Source organism: Rhinopithecus roxellana, chromosome 4 (assembly GCF_007565055.1).
Source record: "Rhinopithecus roxellana isolate Shanxi Qingling chromosome 4, ASM756505v1, whole genome shotgun sequence".
Taxonomy (NCBI): Eukaryota; Metazoa; Chordata; class Mammalia; order Primates; family Cercopithecidae; genus Rhinopithecus; species Rhinopithecus roxellana.
Window position 1 is genome coordinate 135517326 of NC_044552.1, and position 23047 is coordinate 135540372.

Consider the following 23047-nt stretch of genomic DNA (forward strand, 5'->3'; position numbering starts at 1 on the left):
CTGGCCATTCTTTAGTCTTTTCTCATTTTCTGGGGCCTTTTGATAACACCCTCAGTCTGCTCTCTGGCTAGGTGTTTCCATTCTCCCACTGCCTTGTTTCTGCTACAACTGTGATCCAGTTTACTGCCAGTGATAAACATATTAACACTATTGGAAGAATCCCCGTGATGGTTTCCATAGCAGGGATTGGTCACTGGAGAGTATTCCCCAGGATTGAGGCTGGAGAAGAGAATTATATGACTCAGAAATGATTTGAGAACTCTAAATTTTTAACCATTCAGATGATTTCTGAGTCCTAGTAATTGTCTTCTCCAATATGTCCTTTGCTCTGTCAGGTTACTTTTTAGAACTATTATCCCTTTCTTCCTTAGAAAAATGGATTCCTCCTTGCTTGTTAGAGAAAATTTGGCAAGGCTTCTTTCTCTCCATTCTACTTCAAAATTTCTTGAGGTATTGTGGCTCTCAATAACAACCATAAATTTTACATCTTTAGAACACATAAATATTGAAACTCTTAAATTGAGTTATCTGTAAAAAAAGATGAACTTTATCTGTACCACTTTATCTGCAGTGTGGTGGTAATGCACAGTGATGCAGTGTGGTCAAATGCATTGCACAGTAGTGCATTGTGGTCAAATTATGATTATTTTGAGCACAGTTGATGGCTTGGCTGTCAGGAAATAATGCAACATCCCTGAAATCCTATGCACAGTCTGTTGTGTGTGTATTTTAATAGGGATGGAGGACATTTCAGTTTTTACCAGATTCTTAAAGAAATCTCAGATCTCAGTACTAAGCTCTCTGATTAATTAAGCTTCTTAATTCTAATCTAAGCCTTTCTCTCTTTTGTTGTGCTAAAATACACAACATATGAAATTCTACCACTACTGAATAAATGTAGACTTAATCACTATCAAAGATATTTTTAAAATTTATAAACTACCAGAAGCTAGAGATCATCTCCTAAGCATTTTTATACCCTAAGTGCCAAGTGCATAGCATAGTTCAGTGGCTCCCATAAATGTTGATAATATTCTGTAAGATATGTGATGTATACATTTAATATAAGTCAAATGCTAGGGGTAAGTTTACCAATTTGTTTGGTAATCTGTCCATACTCAGAAAGACAATTATGATAGTTCCTCAGTTATTCTGCATTCTTTTTCAGGCTGATATAGCTGAGTGTGATAGCTAAAGATTAATCTGTATTTATTATATTTTTCCCCCAAAATTCTTTTGATGGAAGATGCTGTTTAACAAAAGATGTCATCCTTCCCTTAACTAAATGTCATTATGAATGATACTTATTACAGCATGTTGTAAGAGACTGATGCTCTTGGCACTTTTGTAATATCTAGAACACCCTCCTGTTTCTAACTGTTGTGATTGACCTTTGCTGTCCACTCTTGGTAACTGCTTTGTTACACTTCTGTTACTTCTGAAAGTGGATGGTGGTAATAAACTAATGCACGATTACGTCAGCTACATGTTGCAAGGAAACTATTTGGTATGCATTGTTATCAGAAGAGAGTTGATTATCTGCATAAGAAGTGAGAGATTGCTTACTTGCCTGTGAAATAAAGTACATGAGCCTTGGAATAAATATTTTTTTTAAGTCTTTTTGAGTTTTTTTCCTAGGTCCTGATGAATAAATATCTGGGTGGTGGGTAAAGATTACTGCCTTAAAATGATAATTATCTTTTGCTTTGTTAGGTAATGTCAAAAAAAGTAAACAACTTCTTCGAAAAGCTGTGGAACGTGGAGCAGTACCACTAGAAATGCTGGAAATTGCCCTACGGAATTTAAACCTCCAAAAAAAGCAGCTGCTTTCAGAGGAGGAAAAGAAGACTTTATCAGGTAACTATTAATGTATACTAATACTTTTCTGTGGTCGCTAGTACTTCAAATACAGATTCAGGATAATATTTTATAGAAAAGTATTATTTATGTAGAATGGTTAAAATCTAAGATTAAATTGTAAAGGAAGTAAGACTTTGAGAAGTAAAAAAGTCTTTACGACCCTGTGCAAATTTGTCTTTTTTGCTAAATAAACTTTTGTTAACACATGAAAAACAACTCTAAGCAAGAGAATGGGTTTTTTTTGCTTTTAGAAATAGAGAATGTGCTTTTGCCCTGGGGAAATAGTTATATAATTTAAGAGAATTTGAAGAAGTAGTTAAAGAATTATCTTGGTAACATCTTCGTATCTGCATATCTTACTTGGGGTCAAGTATTTACTATGAGTTGACTTTTAAAATATTCTTATTTATAAGATTACTTTTTGTACGTTTCTTATTTCTTACAAATTTAATCATCGTTTCAAAATTTTTACAGCATCTACGGTATTAACTGCCCAAGAATCATTTTCCAGTTCACTTGGGCATTTACAGAATAGGAACAACAGTTGTGATTCCACAGGACAGACTACCAAAGCCAGGTTTTTGTATGGGTAAGGAAATGGAAACAGTTTTTAAATGTTCGTCTTCTATATAAATACATCTGTGTTTTTTAATTTAATTACATGTATCTATATATATGTTTTTGTGTGTGATAATGTTTAGCCGTAGAGTAGAAATACATATTAATATTATTCTTTGAAAAATTGGGGGTATTTTCTTTCTGTTAGAGAGAACATGCCCCCACAAGATGCAGAAATAGGTTATCGGAATTCATTGAAACAAACCAACAAAACTAAACAGGTAAGTTACTTTCAATCTGCTTGATTAAGATGGTGATAGTTAAGTCTTAATTTCCTAGTTGGTTATTTAATCTTTCAAAATATTTTTAGTCATGCCCATTTGGAAGAGTCCCAGTTAACCTTCTAAATAGCCCAGACTGTGATGTGAAGACAGATGATTCAGTTGTACCTTGTTTTATAAAAAGGTATGTTGAGTTTTAATTTTTAAAATTTGTTGTCCATATGTGAAGATTGATGGCAGAATGGTCTTACAGTCTTTTACTGAGTAATAGTAATTATGATTAAGTTTTTATTCAGTTTTAGAAGATACTGAGTCTCTAAATGCTGTCAGTAACAAAGGAAGGAGTGGAGAAAATAACTTTGTTTCGCTTTTCACTCATTAAAAACATTCATTAAAGGAACTTTAAAAATTAGGAAAAAATATTAAGCCAACATTAAGCTTAAAAGACTGATATTTGAGGATTTCTCACTTATGGGTAGGCTGTCTGCTAAGAATCTCTTCCTGTTGTGTTCGAGAGTCTCCATAACGGGTAGAAGGAGGTCTGGGAACAAATATTTGCTCCAGGTAGTTCAAGGGGAGAATTGCTGTCAGTGGGAAAGATGATTCTTTTGCTTCAGAGTCTAGGGCTTCAAGAAGTGGGACAGGTTAGGTACAGATGAAATACTGTTCGTCACATCCAGTGTGTTCCCCTTCCCTCAATTTGCGTGTTTATATCCTGTTAAGAAATGGAAATGTAGCATCTAGCTCAGCTAAAGAAGAGTTATTTTGGTCTATTCTTAATTTTGACCACCATTTGTAATATTTATATTGGAAAAGGCTCTTTACAGTCCAGAGAATCATTTTGCAAATAAACTTTAGAAATACAATGATTGTTTTTAGTTAACATCTTTTATAATTAAATTTCTATTATATTTAGACTTGACTAAACATTGACATTAAAAGAACATTTTGGTTGTCAAGGTTAAGCTTTAAAGTATTGTCACTATCATTCCATCTTGTTCATCTCTATTTCAAATACCTAGCTCAAGAATAAAGGAGACTTTCTCCCACACCAAAAAATTAAAAATAAAAATAGAAAAACTCCAGCCATTTTCTTGGTTCATATTATTGATAGACAATGCTAGGTACTGTGGAGGTCCACAGAAGTGCTATACCCTGGTTCTTATCCTTTAGCTATTTGTAATTGGAAATGTAGTTTCATCTACATACTTTGCCTTTCCCACAGTCTAACCCTAACTCCAATTGCTATTGATTAGATAATGAAGAAGTAGGCAATCACCTATCTTTTGTCACTTTTGTCATTGCCCAGCACCTAATTTTGTTAGCTAAGTCACCTTTGTATTGGAATGATGTCACTTTAAAAAATGTCCTTTTAAGAGTTTTTTTCAATGAAAAGTATTTATATTAAAAATTCAACTTAAGATGAAAAAATACATTGAATTTTTTTTTTCAAATTTAATATTAAAATTATTTTGTTTCCTGGGTAAAAGACAAACCTCTAGATCAGAATGCCGAGATTTGGTTGTGCCCGGATCTAAACCAAGTGGAAATGATTCCTGTGAATTGAGAAATTTAAAGGTATTTTAATTCTATGTCATTATATGAAGCAAGGGTTCCTGATCTGGGAAGATCAGGGTTCATGGAACTTTTTCTGGGGAAAGGGTTTATAAATAGTTCATATATCTCCAACAGTGTTCCTCCATACCTCAAGAGGTGTGGGACTACCAGGGGGAAGTTGGTGCAGAAGTCCTAGATGATGTTTCTCCAAGATTAAGGTGGTAGAGCAAGGATCAACAGTCTCTTAAGAGAATCATGAAGTAGTATTTATTATGCATGTGTTTAAGCAGATAGTTGGCTTGGGTTTGAGAATACATGACTGGGGGAGCTATTGTGTCTTAAGTTTTGTTTTTTGTTATGTTTAATCATATGATTCTGGTAAGACATCTTAGAAAAAGAAAAATGAGAGAGTAAATTGAGTTAGGGCAGAGGTGAGGACATAAATAATCAATTCTGACTTCCTGACATGGCAGAGTAACTGTGTGGACTTAAAGGAAATAATTTTAGTTCCTTCTACACTCTGATTTTTAGTGGTTATACTATTATTATAATTGAGTTAAACCCCTGGCATCATGATGTGGGTCTTTTCAATTTCATTTCTTTGTAATGCCTCCCTCTTTCATGATCTATGCTTTAAGTATTAATTTTTTTCTAATCCTGGCTGTCCTAGAGAACAGTGCATAATTGTATCAAAAAGATTGCTCTCTGGATTTAGAGTACTGTCTTAAATTATACAGTTATTAATTTTGACTTGTTATTTTTGGTGATAAAATAGCCATCAAAGTAACAAAATACTTAAATCTTTTTTCTTGTCATGAGGCATACTCTATGTTGAATTCAAACTTTCTAACCCTCTCCATCTTTAAGTGAAATATTAGCAATTGATTAATACGTCCACTGAAAGCAAATTGGCCAGATTTGTGGTTATGACCCTTCCCATTCCTCTAATTAATAATTCAGGCAATTAACCTTTGCTGGGGGTTTGTGAGTCTACATGTAATTATAATAGAAAATTTTATGAGCAATCTATATATAGATAAGACTTTAGTATATTGAACAGGAAGACAAATTAGTAGTACTACTATTTATGGGACTTTATTTGATTTTTTTTTTTCATGTAGTCTGTTCAAAATATTCATTTCAAGGAACCTCTGGTGTCAGATGAAAAGAGTTCTGAACTTATTATTACTGATTCAGTAACCCTGAAGAATAAAACTGAATCAAGTCTTCTAGCTAAATTAGAAGGTAAGAGTGACAAAATCAGTAGACTTATATGTTTAGTTAAGAAAACCATTTGATAGCTTGAGAAAGCAGACTAGCCACCCAAGAATTATGATGTGAAACTGTGTCTATGTTCTTTTATCTTGAATTTCAGTTCAGTTATACAGGGTATAAGAAAAGTATTGAATCCCGTAGCAAAGGAAATTTATTTACCTAAAAGGTGCATAAAAGAAAGAGTGGAGGAAAAATGCAATGGAACTGAGTTATTTTTCTCAGTTGGCTTTCTGGAAGTGATACAGAGCTATTTTTATATGACATCTCTCATCTTTTATCAAGCGTTTGGTTTTCCACTGCATGGGTACTGTGAGACATGTTCTAGGGATATGTAAGTGAATAAAACAGTGTCCCAAGAAGCTTGCAGTTCAGTGTGGGAGATACACAGAGATATATAAATATAATGCTGAATAGAATATAGAAATTGTCATGAGAGCCGCATATATGAAATGCTATGAGAATTCAGAAGAAGGAGAAATTGAGGAACTAATTTGGTTTGGAGAAATAAGGAAATATTTTGTGATGATGGTGAAGTTTGAAGAAACTAATTCTGATTTAAATGGGGGGAAATAATAGAGTATTTCAGATGAAGAGGATAACACAGACAATGAATAAAATGTTTCAGGAACTAGAGACTGTCTAGTTATGCTGCAGACTGTAACATGGGCAGTGTGCAAATAGGAAATAAGACTAGGTGGACTTTGAATGCCGTTAGGTTTTGTGTTTATTTTTAGAATACAGGGTACCATTAAAAATATATTTAAGCAGATCATTAATAGGATGATCATTGTCCACATAGAGGTTGCCAGATTGGATGTATTAATTTTTTATTCGTTTTAATAGGACTGAGGAGGAACTTTGGGACAAAGTGAGGCTTGCCTTTGCCAGGGACTTTGCTGAAAGCCCAATATCCCAAGAGTGCCTCAGTCCCAGTCAAACAGGGACACACACACAAAAACATTATTTTGGTTGGGAACAGATACTTATTCCTAGCGTTTGATGGAAAATGTTTACATTTCGTATTTTCTTGGAATCTATCATAACTGGTATGATTGAGAAAATCATCTTTATCAAATATGCTTGTTAATAGTACGCTCAATACTTAAGTTAATGTTTTAAGTGAATGCTTATTGTCTACACTTTACCAGTAATACTTTATTAATATAATAAAGCATACAGTCAGAAAACTGCCCAAATCACAAGAGTGCTGCACAATGAAATAACACAAGTGAATGCATACTTGTAACCAATAGCCAGATCAAAAAAATAGAACATTACTAGCACCTCAATAACCTCCTTGATCCACCTCCTAGTCAAGACCTCTCTCCTTCCAGATGTAATCACTATTCTGATTTCTAACACCACAGAATGAAATAATACAGTGTGTATTCTTGTATTTGCTTATTCACTATTGTTTATGGAACTCATTCATGTTTTTATGATGTATAGTCTGTTGATTTTTATTGCCATATGCTATTTAATTAGTGTAAATATAGTATAATTTGTTTATTCACATGTACATGGATAAGTTTTTTGTTTAATGAATAATGCTTCTAATTAATATTTTGGTGTCTTTTGATTCACATATGTACAATTTTCTATTGAGTGTATTTCAAGAGTGGATTGTTGGGTCACAGGATATGCATGTGTTCAGCTTTGGAAGATAGTGCCAAACAATCTGAAAAGTGGTTGTGCTAACCTTAGACCAACAATTATGTTGCTCCTTCTCCTGTTCTTTGCAATCATTGTATTGTTGGCTTTTAATTTTAGGCATTCTGATGCTATCTAGTGGTATCTATCTCATTATGGTTTTAATTTGCATTTTGCATTTCCTTAATGTCTGCTTTTGAACATTGTTTCATGTATTTATTAGCCATGTGGATACTCTCTTTAACATACTGCAACTCTGTCACCCAGGTTTCAGTCTTGCTGATATTTCTATTGGTTTTTCTTTCTTTTTCTCATTGATGTTAAGAGGTATTTATATGATCTAGATATAAATCATTAGTTGGAATATGTGTTTGTAAGGGAAAAGGCATAATTATTTTTCTTTCCCTTTTTAGTTTCTTAGTTGAGACACTCTCCTGAAAATACAAGAACGATTAACTATAGAAAAACGAGCAGAAGTTTGTTAACATGTGCTCTATCCATCACCTGGGCGGGTTCAGTTCTGAAGTATTTCTTTCTCTCCAAGCAGTGGATTTGCTTAAATGGTATTTTAAAACGAGCCATAAATCTTAAATATTGGCAAGACAAAGGAGAGAACAGTTCCAATCTTTAAAAGCAGGAAAATGTGGAAAACTAGTAAAATCTATTTCCAGATTCCTCTGGTGCCTGCTAGTGCTTTCTGGGTCAAAAAGGAAGTGTTGTCTCCAGTAAGGAAAGATTTATACCCTGCCATCAGGCAAGATATTTCCATATTTTTTAGATTTATCATTTTACCTTTCACCTTCTGATTTATATTTTTCCTGAGTTTAATGTTTACATATGTGTAAGATCAAGTGTCAGGGTTCATTATTTTTCCCATAATGGATATCCAGGTGACCTGACACCATTTATTGAAAAGATCCTCCTCTACCTCACTGACCTGTTGTAAATTAGGTGATTCTATGTATGGTGTCTGGCTTTGGATTCTTTTCTGTATTTAATAATTTTTGCCTTTCTTCTTTGCTCTGTCACCCAGATTGCAGTGCAGTGGTGTGATCACAGCTCATTGCAACCTCTGCCTCCTGGGCACAAGTGATCCTTCTACCTCAGCCTCCTGAGTAGCTGGGATTTATATGCCTGTGCTACCATGCCTGGCTAATTTTTAATTTTTTTGTAGAGATAGGGTCTTGCTATGTTGCCCAGGCTGGTCTCAAACTCCTGAGCTCAAGCAATCTGCCCACCTCAGCTTCCCAAAGTGCTGGGATTACAAGCGTGAGCTATCTTAACAGGCCTAATGCTCTCTTAATACCTGCACTAAGTCTTGATATCTGTCAGTGTAAATTTTTCAACTTTATTCTTCAAGACTATTTTGGCTATTCCTGGCCTTTGGATTTCCATATAAACACTAGAATCTACCTTTTGGTTACCACTTTAAAAAAATGGGATTGTGATTGATATTTAACTTAACCTATAAGAAATTTCGGAGAAATTGATGTCTTTACAATTAAGTTTTACAGCTCAATAACCTAGCATACCTTTTCATTCATTTAAAGTAATGAGATAACCATTTTCTGTTTAGAGATCTTTTGTATCTTTTACTAGATTTATTGTTGAATTTTTTTTAATGCTGATCAAATATTCTTGATATTTTTTGATGCTGTGATAATGAATGATATCTTTTTAAAAACCTTTTTCTAGCCTGGGTAACATAGGGAAACCTCGTCTCTACAGAAAAAGTTAGCTGGGTGTGGTGGTATGTACCTGTGGTCCCAGCTATGCAGGAGGCTGAGGTGAGAGGATCACGTGAGCCCAGGAGGTCGAAACTGCAGTGAGCCATGATCACATGATCATGCCACTGCACTCCAGCCTGGGTGACAGAAGAAGACCTTGTCTCAAAAAAAAAAAATACTTTGTTGTTAGTTTATAAAAAATATAATTGATTTTTACTTATCCATGCATTGCTAAATTCACTGAGTAATTCTAATAGTTTTCCGTGCATTTTTTGGATTTTTACAGGTACATAGTTATGTTTGAAAATAGTATAGCTGGCCGGGCGCAGTGGCTCACGCCTGTAATCCCAGCACTTTGGGAGGCTGAGGCGGGCAGATTGCCTGAGGTCAGGAGTTCGAAACCAGCCTGACCAGCATGGTGAAACGCCATCTCTACTAAAAATACAAAAAAAAAAAAAAAAAAAATTAGCTGGGCGTGGTGGTGGCAGGTGCCTGTAATCCCAGCTAATTGGGAAGCTGAGGCAGGAGAATCGCTTGAACCTGTAAGGCGGAAGTTGCAGTGAGCTGAGATCATGCCGTGACACTCCAGCAGTCTGGGCAACAGAGCGAGACTCCGTCTCAAAGAAAAAATGAAAAAGAAAAAATAGTGCAGCTTTTTTCCTTTTGAATCCCTTTAACTTTCTTTATAATATGCCTTGTTATAATTGCTGTGACCTCCAGTATAACAGTGAATGGAAAGGGATGATAGGTGCCACTCTTGTCTCATTCCTTATTTTGAGGGAGAGCTATCAATACTTTAATATCATTGCTGTAGAGTTTTGTCCCTACTTTTTGTCAAATTGAGTGAGTTCTGTTTTATATCTAGGCTACAAATAATTGTTTTTTTTGTGTGACTGGGTGTTGAATTTTATCAGATGTTTTTTCTGCATCTATTTACTTAATTACATATTTTCCTTCTCTGTTCTGTTATTATGGCAAATGACATTGACTTTCAAATGTTAAGCAAACTTTACATTTAGGAATAAGCCCAATTTGGATATAATTTTTTATCCCTTTTGTATATCAATTGCTAACATTTTGTTTAGGACTTTTGCATCCATTTTAATGAAAGGAATGGAATTGTATATTTATAGAATGTTAAATATATTGTTGAGGTGGTTTTGTTTATAGACCTTTGAGAGAATAAATTACAAACTTGCATAAGGTGAAATTTTTATGTTAAACTAGAGGTCTTGTAACTGACTTAAGTCCAGCTGCTTGCTACTCGGAGTCAAAAAAGATGAGAAATGAGGTGTGATGAAAGGAAGGCAATTTTATTAACCAAATGCTAGCAGTTGGAGAATGCCCAGGGTCTTACCTTCAAAAGACTATTCTGCAATTTCTGAAACATGCTTTCCCATATTATAATTTTTTCTTAATTGGAAATGACCCAGACATCTCATGAGCATCAATTACTTAATTCAGAATAATTTGAAAGTCCACTACAGGCATTTATCTCATTTACATGCCCTGAGCTTTTTCCATTTTTAACAGTATGTCTAGATTACTTCTGAAAACTGAGATGTTATACAAAGCTAGTCATTATTTAAAGTTGTTTCCCTGTTAACCATTTTTAAAGTCTGAGTAACAGGTGAACACTTAAGTAAGAACCTAAGTAAATATATTTTGCCAGCAACTCAGAATATTGAGCTGTTTTCATTGAACTACCAATCTAAATTAAATTAGTCTTATTTGTCAAAAAAATCGCACAAAGATTAGTCTGTTTTTGACTGTGTTTTATAGTTTTATAACCGTTATGTTAAACCCTGACATCTTAATATATAGACATAGACAAATATAAAACCATTTGGTCAAAATACTTAGATAAAAATATATGCTGATAATTCTGAAGACATTTTATTTTTATTAATAATTTTAAAATCAATTTTATTTACCAAAGATTCATGTGAACTTGAAAAGCATTAGGACTTACTTAATTTATGAGTATTTATTTACTTATAAGCCAATTTGGTAGCATGCTAGAGTCAACATATACATGTATGTACATATAGACATGTCTAAACATGTATACATACAGGCATAAAGATCCAATAGCTTTTACCTCAGAATCTAGCCATAAGATAGCAATACAAACTCACCACTTTATAAAAGATAGCTGATCCAAATTATTTTTCTGATGAAATTGGAACCTGTTCACATGGCTAAACCTTGATTGCCTTGATAGGTAATCTAAGGAAAGCTGTCAACCAAAATTTGGGTAAAACAGTCTCTATGGCAGTTTGGTTTTAAAAACCCCTTTATCCTTTTTTTTCCCTTTTTCTTCAGTTGCAAATGAGTTACTAATAATTCTGTTATAACCGTAACTGGCTGAACTGTATAAGAAAAATAAAAAAACAAACTCTCTAAGTGGTGTTTAAACGGTGAGTTTTATCTCAACTCAAGTAGCATAATAGCACATTCAAAGCAGGCAGAAAAGAAAAGATAAAATAGAGAGCTAGCTTTAGAAGACTGTTTAATTTTATAGTTGCACGTTAACCATTTGAACTGAATTTTTCTTACTGTAATTTGCCCATAGTTTTAAAATGTGCACAAAAACGGGCTGTAATATGTAACCAGCTGGAGTCCCAGACAGTCCAGGAAAGAGCTCACATGCTTTCTCCCCTAACAAAACTTGACACAGATACAAGAAATATTCTGGAGTCCAAAAGAGTATGACAAAAATCAGAGGCCAGGTTGTTGGCAAGCATTTCTCCACTAGCGAGGAGAGGAGCAGCCTATCTTGCTGGGTGGGACGGAGACAGTTTCAAAGCACCCTCGGAGAGAGGGATAATGCTAAACAGAGACACAAACATAGGCAGATCCAATGCAGATGGAGCACTCCAAATCCATCCCCAAAAAGGGGAGACTGGAGATAAGTGCTGAGATCTTGTCTCAAACCCAGACAGCATTGCAGAGTGACCTGCATTGGGTCCAGATGGCAAAGAGGCCCAAATGGCACCACAGATGACCTATACTAAGTCCAGACAACTAGAAAGTGCAGATGGCTAAGACAGGATTTCCCAGTATACTCTGGTTGATTTATCCAACCCTTGAATTCCATTGACTTCCCAGATGCCACTTTCCTTTCACTGACTGAGCATTACAGCAAAGGGAAGGGAAGGAAAAATCCTTGAGACAAGGGTGGTCTCCCTAGCTGCTGGGAATTCCTTAAGGTCCCAACTGCAGGGTCAGCTAGCTATGAGCAGCTGGCGTTTGCAAGTGGCCCCTGCCTTGGCCGGGTAGCCTGAGTGGGTGAACCTTGGCCTGCTCCCACAGCCAATTGCTCCACTTGTTGGAAACCAGGTATACAGGCTGAGCCCCTCAAAACACACTGTTCCTCACACAAGGCACCACGTTTGTTACTGACTCAAGTCTGGTTATTCACCACACAGAGGCCAAAAACATGAGAAGTGAGGTGTGGTGAAAGGAAAGCAATTTATTAATCAAATGCTTGCAGGTGGGGACTGGCCAGGCTCATGCCCTCAAAAGACCATTTCAACTTATTGGGCTGAGTGAAGGGGTTTGGGAAAGAAAAGGTGTGGGAGAGAGGCGGGAGTGGTGCAGGTCTGAATGTCTTGTTCTGATGGTTATATTGAGTCATCGCCCATCTGGAGGTATGGTTTGTGTCATTCTGACTTCACTGGGTACTGCTAAGCTGACTGTTGGAAACTTCCCCTAAGCAAGAGGAGTCTGCAACTCCCATCTCTGCTTGGTTCGTTTCAAAACTGGCCCCTGAAATTTCTAAGCAAATACATAATTAGATAAGTGAACACTGTTCCTGGAAGTGCCTGGTGGGAAAGGGAGAAACTAAGAGTTTCAAAGTATGCTTCGAGGCTGAAAGCAAAAAAGAAAAAAAAAGGTTCTAAAATGCATTTTGAGACTTGGATACTCGGTCCATGAAAAGTGAATTCGCTTCTCTTTTAGTAAGACTTTATAACATCTATATGTTCTTACATTTTTACTTATTTATTGGTAAAGAAGCATTTAAATGTGGCAGGGTCTCTGACAAAGTTCTTAGTAACAATTTAGGAAGATGACTATAGTGCAACTTTGTGAAATTGACTTGCTAAAAGCAAATTGTTAAGTAGCTGGCTTAAAGCTTTTAGTTTCTCTCCCTCAATTGTCTTTAAGAACTAAATACTAATATAATTGGTAACACGTTCTATTGTTTAGGCTTAGTTTATTATGATCAAATATTCTTGCTTTTTAATGACAACAAATACAATTTCAGAAATTAAAGAGTACCAAGAACCAGAGGTTCCAGAGAGTAACCAGAAACAGTGGCAATCTAAGAGAAAGTCAGCGTGTATTAACCAGAATCCTGCTGCATCTTCAAATCAGTGGCAGATTCCAGAATTAGCCCGAAAGGTTAATACAGAGGTAACTTTTCCACTACAGTACAACATTGCTTTTTTGTTCATAATGCATTTCTGAAGTTTGATGATCATATTAAATGTTTTCTTTTATTAAATGTATATGATATTTAGTAGAATAGTTTATTTGAAGGTTTTTTTTTTTTATCATTTATAAAATAGTGTTCAGTAGCAGTCATACATTCAGTACGTCAGGCTAAATTATTTTCTATCTTCGATAGTGTTTCTAGATTGCCAGTAGACTGGTGCTATGGCCAAATCTAGTTCTTAGCCTGATTGTGTAAAGATTTATTGGAACACTGACACACTGATTCATTTAATGTCTATGGCTGCTTTTGCATTATAAGAGCAGAGGTGATTAGTTGTATTAGAGAACACCTGGCCTGCAAAGTTTAAAGTGTTTACTCTCTGGTCCTTTGCAGAAAACTGTGTGCTGATCTCTGAACTAGCACAGTGCTGTCCCAAGCACTTAACAGTTTCCTATGGTCATACTCATTGATAAAAATAGGAAAATATAGCCTAGACAATGTACATGAATTTGTACCATACTGAATGATCATTCCTGGTGGCTTTTCAGAAGGAAGGATCAAGTAGGATACTAGAGAGCTATAGCTGCAGTTCATGGCCATAGTTTCCTTACCATTTCTTTTCAGTGACTTGTAGTAAATACAGTAAAGGCTTTGTTAATTCAGTGGTTCTCGAACATTTGGTCTTTTATATTCTTAATTATCAATGCTCCTAAAGAGCTTTTCTTTATGTTGATTATATTTATCTCTATTTACTATATTAGGATGTAAAACCAAGAAATTTTAAAAATGTTTGTTAATTAATTAAAAATAAGTGAGGGCCAGGACGGTGGCTCATGCCTGTAATCCCAGCACTTTGGGAGGCCAAGGTGGGTGGATCACGAGGTCAGGAGATCAAGATCATCCTGGCTAATATGGTGAAACCCCGTGTCTACTAAAAATACAAAGAATTAGCCAGGCGTCGTGGTGGGCGCCTGTAGTCCCAACATACTCGGGAGGCTGAGGCAGGAGAATGGCTTGAACCCGGGAGGCAGAGCTTGCAGTGAGCAGAGATCGTGTCACTGCACTCCAGCCTAGGCGACAGAGCAAGACTCCGTCTCAAAAAAAAAAAAAAAAAAAAAAAAAAAATTACTGATAAACTCATGTGAATATAAATGCACTATTCTGAAAAACAGGTATTTTCTGAAACAAAAGATCTACAGTGAGAAGAGTAGCATTGTTTTACAGTTTTTGCATATCTAACAGTTGGCTTAACAGAAGACTGGATTCTTAGGTCTGCTTTTGCATTCAATGTATTTCATTATTACATGTCATATGGTCTCTAGAAAACTCCTGTATATACTCATGAGAAAATAAAAGTGAGAAAGGTAAATATTGTCTTAGTAAGATCTTTAAATAGTAGATATAGATAACAAATGCTGGATGATAAGGTTCCTGACAGGTTGAGTCATAGATTGTATCAAACAAGCATCTCCTCTTTTTTTTCTATTTGAAAACTGTACATTAATAGGATTGTAAGGGAACTGAAAACCGTATGGATCATTAAAGAAATGCAAATCAAAACCATAATTGGGGGGGGTGGAGCAAGATGGCCGAATAGGAACAGCTCCAGTCTCCAACTCCCAGCGCGAGCGACACAGAAGACCGGTGATTTCTGCATTTTCAACTGAGGTACTGGGGTCATGTCACTAGGGAGTGCCGGACAATCGGTGCTGGTCAGCTGCTGCAGCCTGACCAGCGAGAGCTGAAGCAGGGCGAGGCATCGCCTCACCTGGAAGCGCAAGGGGGAAGGGAATCCCTTTTCCTAGCCAGGGGAACTGAGACACACAACACCTGGAAAATCGGGTAACTCCCACCCCAATACTGCGCTTTAAGCAAACAGGCACACCAGGAGAATATACCCCACACCTGGCCGGGAGGGTCCCACGCCCACGGAGCCTCCCTCATTGCTAACACAGCAGTCTGCGGCGATCTAACCGCAAGGCAGCAGCGAGGCTGGGGGAGGGGCGCCCGCCATTGCTGAGGATTAAGTAGGTAAACAAAGCCGCTGGGAAGCTCGAACTGGGTGGAGCTCACAGTAGCTCAAGGAAGCCTGCCTGTCTCTGTAGACTCCACCTCTGGGGACAGTGCACAGCTGAAGACCAACAGGGGAAGCAGCGGGGGCCTGTGCAGACTCGAACGACTCTGTCTGACAGCTTTGGGGAGAGCCGTGGATCTCCCAACGCGGAGGTTGAGATCTGAGAACGGACAGACTGCCTGCTCAGATGGGTCCCTGACCCCTGAGTAGCCTAGCTGAGAGACATCCCCCACTAGGGGCAGTCTGACACCCCACACCTCACAGAGTGGAGTACACCCCTGAGAGGAAGCTTCCAAAGGAAGAATCAGACAGGTACACTCGCTGTTCAGCACTATTCTATCTTCTGCAACCTCTGCTGCTGATACCCAGGCAAACAGGGTCAGGAGTGGACCTCAAGCAATCTCCAACAGACCTATAGCTGAGGGTCCTGACTGTCAGAAGGAAAACTATCAAACAGGAAGGACACCTATACCAAAACCCCATCAGTACGTCACCATCATCAAAGACCAGAGACAGATAAAACCACAAAGATGGGGAAAAAGTGGGGCAGAAAATCTGGAAATTCAAAAAATAAGAGCGCATCTCCCCCTGCAAAGGAGCGCAGCCCATCGCCAGCAACGGATCAAAGCTGGTCAGAGAATGACTTTGACGAGATGAGAGAAGAAGGCTTCAGTCCATCAAACTTCTGAGAGCTAAAGGAGGAATTACGTACCCAGCGCAAAGAAACTAAAAATCTTGAAAAAAGAGTGGAAGAATTGACAGCTAGACTAATTAATGCAGAGAAGGTCATAAACGAAATGACAGAGATGAAAACCAAGACACGAGAAATACGTGACAAATGCACAAGCTTCAGTAACCGACTTGATCAACTGGAAGAAAGAGTATCAGCGATTGAGGATCAAATGAATGAAATGAAGCGAGAAGAGAAACCAAAAGAAAAAAGAAGAAAAAGAAATGAGCAAAGCCTGCAAGAAGTATGGGATTACGTAAAAAGACCAAATCTACGTCTGATTGGGGTGCCTGAAAGTGAGGGGGAAAATGGAACCAAGTTGGAAAACACTCTTCAGGATATCATCCAGGAGAACTTCCCCAACCTAGTAGGGCAGGACAACATTCAAATTCAGGAAATACAGAGAACGCCACAAAGATACTCCTCCAGAAGAGCAACTCCAAGACACATAATTGCCAGATTCACCAAAGTTGAAATGAAGGAAAAAATCTTAAGGGCAGCCAGAGAGAAAGCTCGGGTTACCCACAAAGGGAAGCCCATCAGACTAACAGCAGATCTCTCGGCAGAAACTCTACAAGCCAGAAGAGAGTGGGGGCCAATATTCAACGTTCTTAAAGCAAAGAATTTTAAACCCAGAATTGCATATCCAGCCAAACTAAGTTTCATAAGTGAAGGAGAAATAAAATCCTTTACAGATAAGCAAATGCTTAGAGATTTTGTCACCACCAGGCCTGCCTTACAAGAGACCCTGAAGGAAGCCCTAAACATGGAAAGGAACAACCAGTACCAGCCATTGCAAAAACATGCCAAAATGTAAAGACCATCGAGGCTAGGAAGAAACTGCATCAACTAACGAGCAAAATAACCAGTTAATATCATAATGGCAGGATCAAGTTCACACATAACAATATTAACCTTAAATGTAAATGGGCTAAATGGTCCAATTAAAAGACACAGACTGGCAAACTGGATAAAGAGTCAAGACCCATCAGTCTGCTGTATTCAGGAGACCCATCTCACATGCAGAGACATACATAGGCTCAAAATAAAGGGATGGAGGAAGATCTACCAAGCAAATGGAAAACAAAAAAAAGCAGGGGTTGCAATCCTAGTCTCTGATAAAACAGACTTTAAACCATCAAAGATCAAAAGAGACAAGGCCATTACATAATGTTAAAGGGATCAATTCATCAGGAAGAGCTAACTATCCTAAATATATATGCACCCAACACAGGAGCACCCAGATTCATAAAGCAAGTCCTTAGAGACTTACAAAGAGACTTAGACTCCCATACAATAATAATGGGAGACTTCAACGCTCCACTGTCAACATTAGACAGATCAACGAGACAAAGTTAACAAGGATATCCAGGAATTGAACTCATCTCTGCACCAAGCGGACCTAATAGACATCTACAGAACTCTCCACCCTAAATCAACAGAATATACATTCTTTTCAGCACCACATCGCACTTATTCCAAAATTGACCACATAATTGGAAGTAAAGCACTCCTCAGCAAATGTACAAGAACAGAAATTATAACAAACTGTCTCTCAGACCAGAGTGCAATCAAACTACAACTCAGGACTAAGAAACTCATTCAAAACCGCTCAACTACATGGAAACTGAACAACCTGCTCCTGAATGACTACTGGGTACATAACGAAATGAAGGCAGAAATAAAGATGTTCTTTGAAACCAATGAGAACAAAGATACAACATACCAGAATCTCTGGGACACATTTAAAGCAGTGTGTAGAGGGAAATTTATAGCACTAAATGCCCACAAGAGAAAGCAGGAAAGATCTAAAATGGACACTCTAACATCACAATTAGAAGAACTAGAGAAGCAAGAGCAAACACATTCAAAAGCTAGCAGAAGGCAAGAAATAACTAAGATCAGAGCAGAACTGAAGGAGATAGAGACACAAAAAACCCTCCAAAAAAATCAATGAATCCAGGAGTTGGTTTTTTGAAAAGATCAACAAAATTGACAGACTGCTAGCAAGACTAATAAAGAAGAAAAGAGAGAGGAATCAAATAGATGCAATAAAAAATGATAAAGGGGATATCACCACCGACCCCACAGAAATACAAACAACCATCAGAGAATACTCTAAACGCCTCTACGCAAATCAACTAGAAAATCTAGAAGAAATGGATAATTTCCTGGACACTTACCCTCTCCCAAGACTAAACCAGGAAGAAGTTGAATCCCTGAATAGACCAATAGCAGGCTCTGAAATTGAGGCAACAATTAATAGCCTACCCATCAAAAAAAGTCCAGGACCAGACGGATTCACAGCTGAATTGTACCAGAGGTACAAGGAGGAGCTGGTACCATTCCTTCTGAAACTATTCCAATCAATAGAAAAAGAGGGAATCCTCCCTAACTCATTTTATGAGTCCAACATCATCCTGATACCAAAGCCTGGCAGAGACACAACAAACAAAGAGAATTTTAGACCAATATCCCTGATGAACATCGATGCAAAAATCCTCAATAAAATACTGGCAAACCTGATTCAGCAGCACATCAAAAAGCTTATCCACCATGATCAAGTGGGCTTCATCCCTGGGATGCAAGGCTGGTTCAACATTCGCAAATCAATAAACGTAATCCAGCATATAAACAGAACCAAAGACAAGAACCACATGATTATCTCAATAGATGCAGAAAAGGCTTTTGACAAAATTCAACAGCCCTTCATGCTAAAAACGCTCAATAAATTCGGTATTGATGGAACGTACCTCAAAATAATAAGAGCTGTTTATGACAAACCCACAGCCAATATCATACTGAATGGGCAAAAACTGGAAAACTTCCCTTTGAAAACTGGCACAAGACAGGGATGCCCTCTCTCACCACTCCTATTCAACATAGTGTTGGAAGTTCTGACTAGGGCAATCAGGCAAGAGAAAGAAATCAAGGGTATCCAGTTAGGAAAAGAAAAAGTCAAATTGTCCCTGTTTGCAGATGACATGATTGAATATTTAGAAAACCCCATCGTCTCAGCCCAAAATCTCCTTAAGCTGATAAGCAACTTCAGCAAAGTCTCAGGATACAAAATTAATGTGCAAAAATCACAAGCATTCTTATACACCAGTAACAGACAAGCAGAGAGCCAAATCAGGAATGAACTTCCATTCACAATTGCTTCAAAGAGAATAAAATACCTAGGAATCCAACTTACAAGGGATGTCAAGGACCTCTTCAAGGAGAACTACAAACCACTGCTCAGTGAAATCAAAGAGGACACAAACAATTGGAAGAACATACCATGCTCATGGATAGGAAGAATCAATATCGTGAAAATGGCCATACTGCCCAAGGTTATTTCTAGATTCAATGCCATCCCCATCAAGCTACCAATGAGTTTCTTCACAGAATTGGAAAAAACTGCTTTAAAGTTCATATGGAACCAAAAAAGAGCCCGCATTGCCAAGACAATCCTAAGTCAAAAGAACAAAGCTGGAGGCATCACGCTACCTGACTTCAAACTATACTACAAGGCTACAGTAACCAAAACAGCATGGTACTGGTACCAAAACAGAGATATAGACCAATGGAACAGAACAGAGTCCTCAGAAATAATACCACACATCTACAGCCATCTGATCTTTGACAAACCTGAGAGAAACAAGAAATGGGGAAAGGATTCCCTGTTTAATAAATGGTGCTGGGAAAATTGGCTAGCCATAAGTAGAAAGCGGAAACTGGATCCTTTCCTTACTCCTTATACGAAGATTAATTCAAGATTGATTAGAGACTTAAATGTCAGACCTAATACCATAAAAACCCTAGAAGAAAACCTAGGTAGTACCATTCAGGACATAGGCATGGGCAAGGACTTCATGTCTAAAACACCAAAAGCAACGGCAGCAAAAGCCAAAATTGACAAATGGGATCTAATTAAACTAAAGAGCTTCTGCACAGCAAAAGAAACTACCATCAGAGTGAACAGGCAACCTACAGAATGGGAGAAAATTTTTGCAACCTACTCATCTGACAAAGGGCTAATATCCAGAATCTACAAAGAACTCAAACAAATATACAAGAAAAAAACAAACAACCGCATCAAAAAGTGGGGAAAGGATATGAACAGACATTTCTCAAAAGAAGACATTCATACAGCCAACAGACACATGAAAAAATGCTCATCATCACTCGCCATCAGAGAAATGCAAATCAAAACCACAATGAGATACCATCTCACCCCAGTTAGAGTGGCAATCATTAAGAAGTCAGGAAACAACAGTTGTTGGAGAGGATGTGCAGAAATAGGAACACTTTTACACTGTTGGTGGGATTGTAAACTAGTTCAACCGTTATGGAAAACAGTATGGCAATTCCTCAAGGATCTAGAACTAGATGTACCATATGACCCAGCCATCCCACTACTGGGTATATACCCAAAGGATTATAAATTATTCTACTACAAAGACACATGTACACGTATGTTTATTGCAGCACTATTCACAATAGCAAAGACTTGGAATCAACCCAAATGTCCATCTGTGACAGACTGGATTAAGAAAATGTGGCACATATACACCATGGAATACTATGCAGCCATAAAAAAGGATGAGTTTGCGTCCTTTGTAGGGACATGGATGCAGCTGGAAACCATCATTCTTAGCAAACTATCACAAGACGAGAAAACCAAACACCGCATGTTCTCACTCATAGGTGGGAACTGAACAATGAGATCACTTGGACTCGGGAAGGGGAACATCACACACTGGGGCCTATCATGGGGAAGGGGGAGGAGGGAGGGATTGCAGTGGGGAGTCATACATGATATAAATGATGAATTGATGGGTGCTGACGAGTTGATGGGTGCAGCACACCAACATGGCATAAGTATACATATGTAACAAACCTGCACGTTATGCACATGTACTCTAGAACTTAAAGTATAATAAAAAAAAAAAGAAAAAAAAAAAGAAAAAAAAAACATAATTAGATACTACTTCACACCCACTAGGATGGCTTTAATTAAAGAGACAATAACAAGTGTTGGTGAGGATGTGGAGAATTTTAGATGCTTCATATGCTGCTAGTGGAAATGTAAAATGGTGCAGTCACTTTGGATAACAGTCTGGGAGTTCTTCAAAAGGTTAAACATAGCTTTATATGATCCAGTAATTCCACTCCTAGGTTTGTAGTTAAGAGAATTGAAAATATACATCCACACAAATATTTGTACATAAATATTCATAGTAACATTTTCATAATTGCCAAAAAGTGGAAATAACAAAATATCCAACCAATAAATGGATAAACAAAATCTGGTGCATCCATATAATGGAATGTTAATCAACAATGAACAGTAATGAAGTACTAGTTAGTACCTGTTACAACATAAGTTAACATTTACAATATGCTAAGTGAAAGAAGCTCACCACAAAAGACCATATATTTAATGATCCCATTTAGATAAAATCGTCAGAATAGGCAAATCCATAGAGGTGGAAAGTAGATTCGTGGTTGCGAGGGGCCGGGAGCAGTGGGGACTGGGGAATGATTACTAATGGGTATGAGGTTTCTTTTTAGAAGATGAAAATATTCTAAAATTGGATAGTGGTGATGGTTGCACAGCTGTGAACCACTGCACAACTAAAAACCATTGGATAGTACACATAAAAAGAAAGTATAGAATCTGGGCAGTTTCTTGTGGATACTGCTTGTCCAGCAGTCTCTTCAAGGGAGGAATGTTTTTGTCTCACATCTCACTTACCAAATGGCTATGTGCTTTCTGTTCTGTGTCCAGACCATTTCTTCCTCTTTCTTGTAAAGGTCTGTTCTTTTGATGCTTTTTACTTACTCTCAATCTCTGAAAGTCCTGGTGACTCCCCATCATTCCTTGAAGATATTAGGCTCTGGATCAACCAGATCCCAACAACTGTCAATGTTTTTGTTGGCTTCTACACTCCTGTTTATTACCAGTCCTACAGCTGGCCTTCATTTTTCTAATTTCTTCCTATCTCATGACAATTTCCTTAATTTTACTTTAGCCACCCACTCCTTATATCCTCAATTCTGACCTCTAAAATCGCAAATGCAAACATTCCATTCTATGATCATGATCTTTTTCGTTTTCCTTGTTCATTAATCTTACTACAGCAGTTCCTCAGTAACATCTTTACCACTAATCCTAAAATATGTGCGTGCTTGCACGTGAGCATAGACCCACGAAGTCTTAAATAAGAGGGAAAATTTATCCTGGAAAAAAAATTTCTTGGCCAAGACTGAAATGTAGAAAGTAGGATAGATTTAGCCACTGTAATTCTCAAGTGCGTAATGAGGACCAGTGTGTTGAAATTATAATAGATAAACCAATTTAATCCAAATTATCTGCAAATATTTTCTAATAACTAAAGCTGTCCCAAAATTGAAGTGAACCTCTGTAGACTAGTGATGCTTAGTTACTAAAAGTATTCAAGCAAAACTTGGTTCTCTATTTAATTGAGATGTGCTACAGCAGGGGTTATAGCAAACTTTCTATAAAGGGGTTATCAGGCTTTGCAGGCTAGAAGGGCTCTGTTGTAGCTTTTCACCTCTGCCATTAGAGCATGAAAATAAAAGCAATAGACAATATGTAAACAAATTGGCATAGCCATGTTCTAATAAAACTTTGTTTACAAAAATAGGCAGGCAGCAGGCCACATTCGGCCTGAGTCTGTAGGCTGTAATTTGCTGATCTCTGCTGCAGCGAATGTTCTTTCATCACTGGTGTTTGTACGGGATGAATCCTACAGGTTCTTTTTTTTTTTTTTTTTTTTTTTTTTTACAACAATGCTTTTGGAAAAAGAATTTCTGCAGATTCTGTCTCTTATGGCAGACACAATATAGGCATTTGTCATTCCACATTTTGCTAAGTAATTAGTA

The 23047-nt window shown here is 37.3% G+C and overlaps 1 protein-coding gene across 1 annotated transcript in view; it reads left to right on the forward strand.

Moving 5' to 3' along the window:
• The window catches only part of TTK (TTK protein kinase), a 45805-nt gene that overhangs the window by 4809 nt on the left and 17949 nt on the right, over positions 1–23047 (forward strand). Inside the window, exons 5-11 of the mRNA XM_010388533.2 lie at positions 1714–1857; positions 2335–2449; positions 2627–2699; positions 2789–2883; positions 4190–4277; positions 5378–5501; positions 13179–13327. Coding sequence (XP_010386835.1) covers positions 1714–1857; positions 2335–2449; positions 2627–2699; positions 2789–2883; positions 4190–4277; positions 5378–5501; positions 13179–13327 — 788 coding nt within the window. The remainder of the gene's footprint in view (positions 1–1713; positions 1858–2334; positions 2450–2626; positions 2700–2788; positions 2884–4189; positions 4278–5377; positions 5502–13178; positions 13328–23047) is intronic.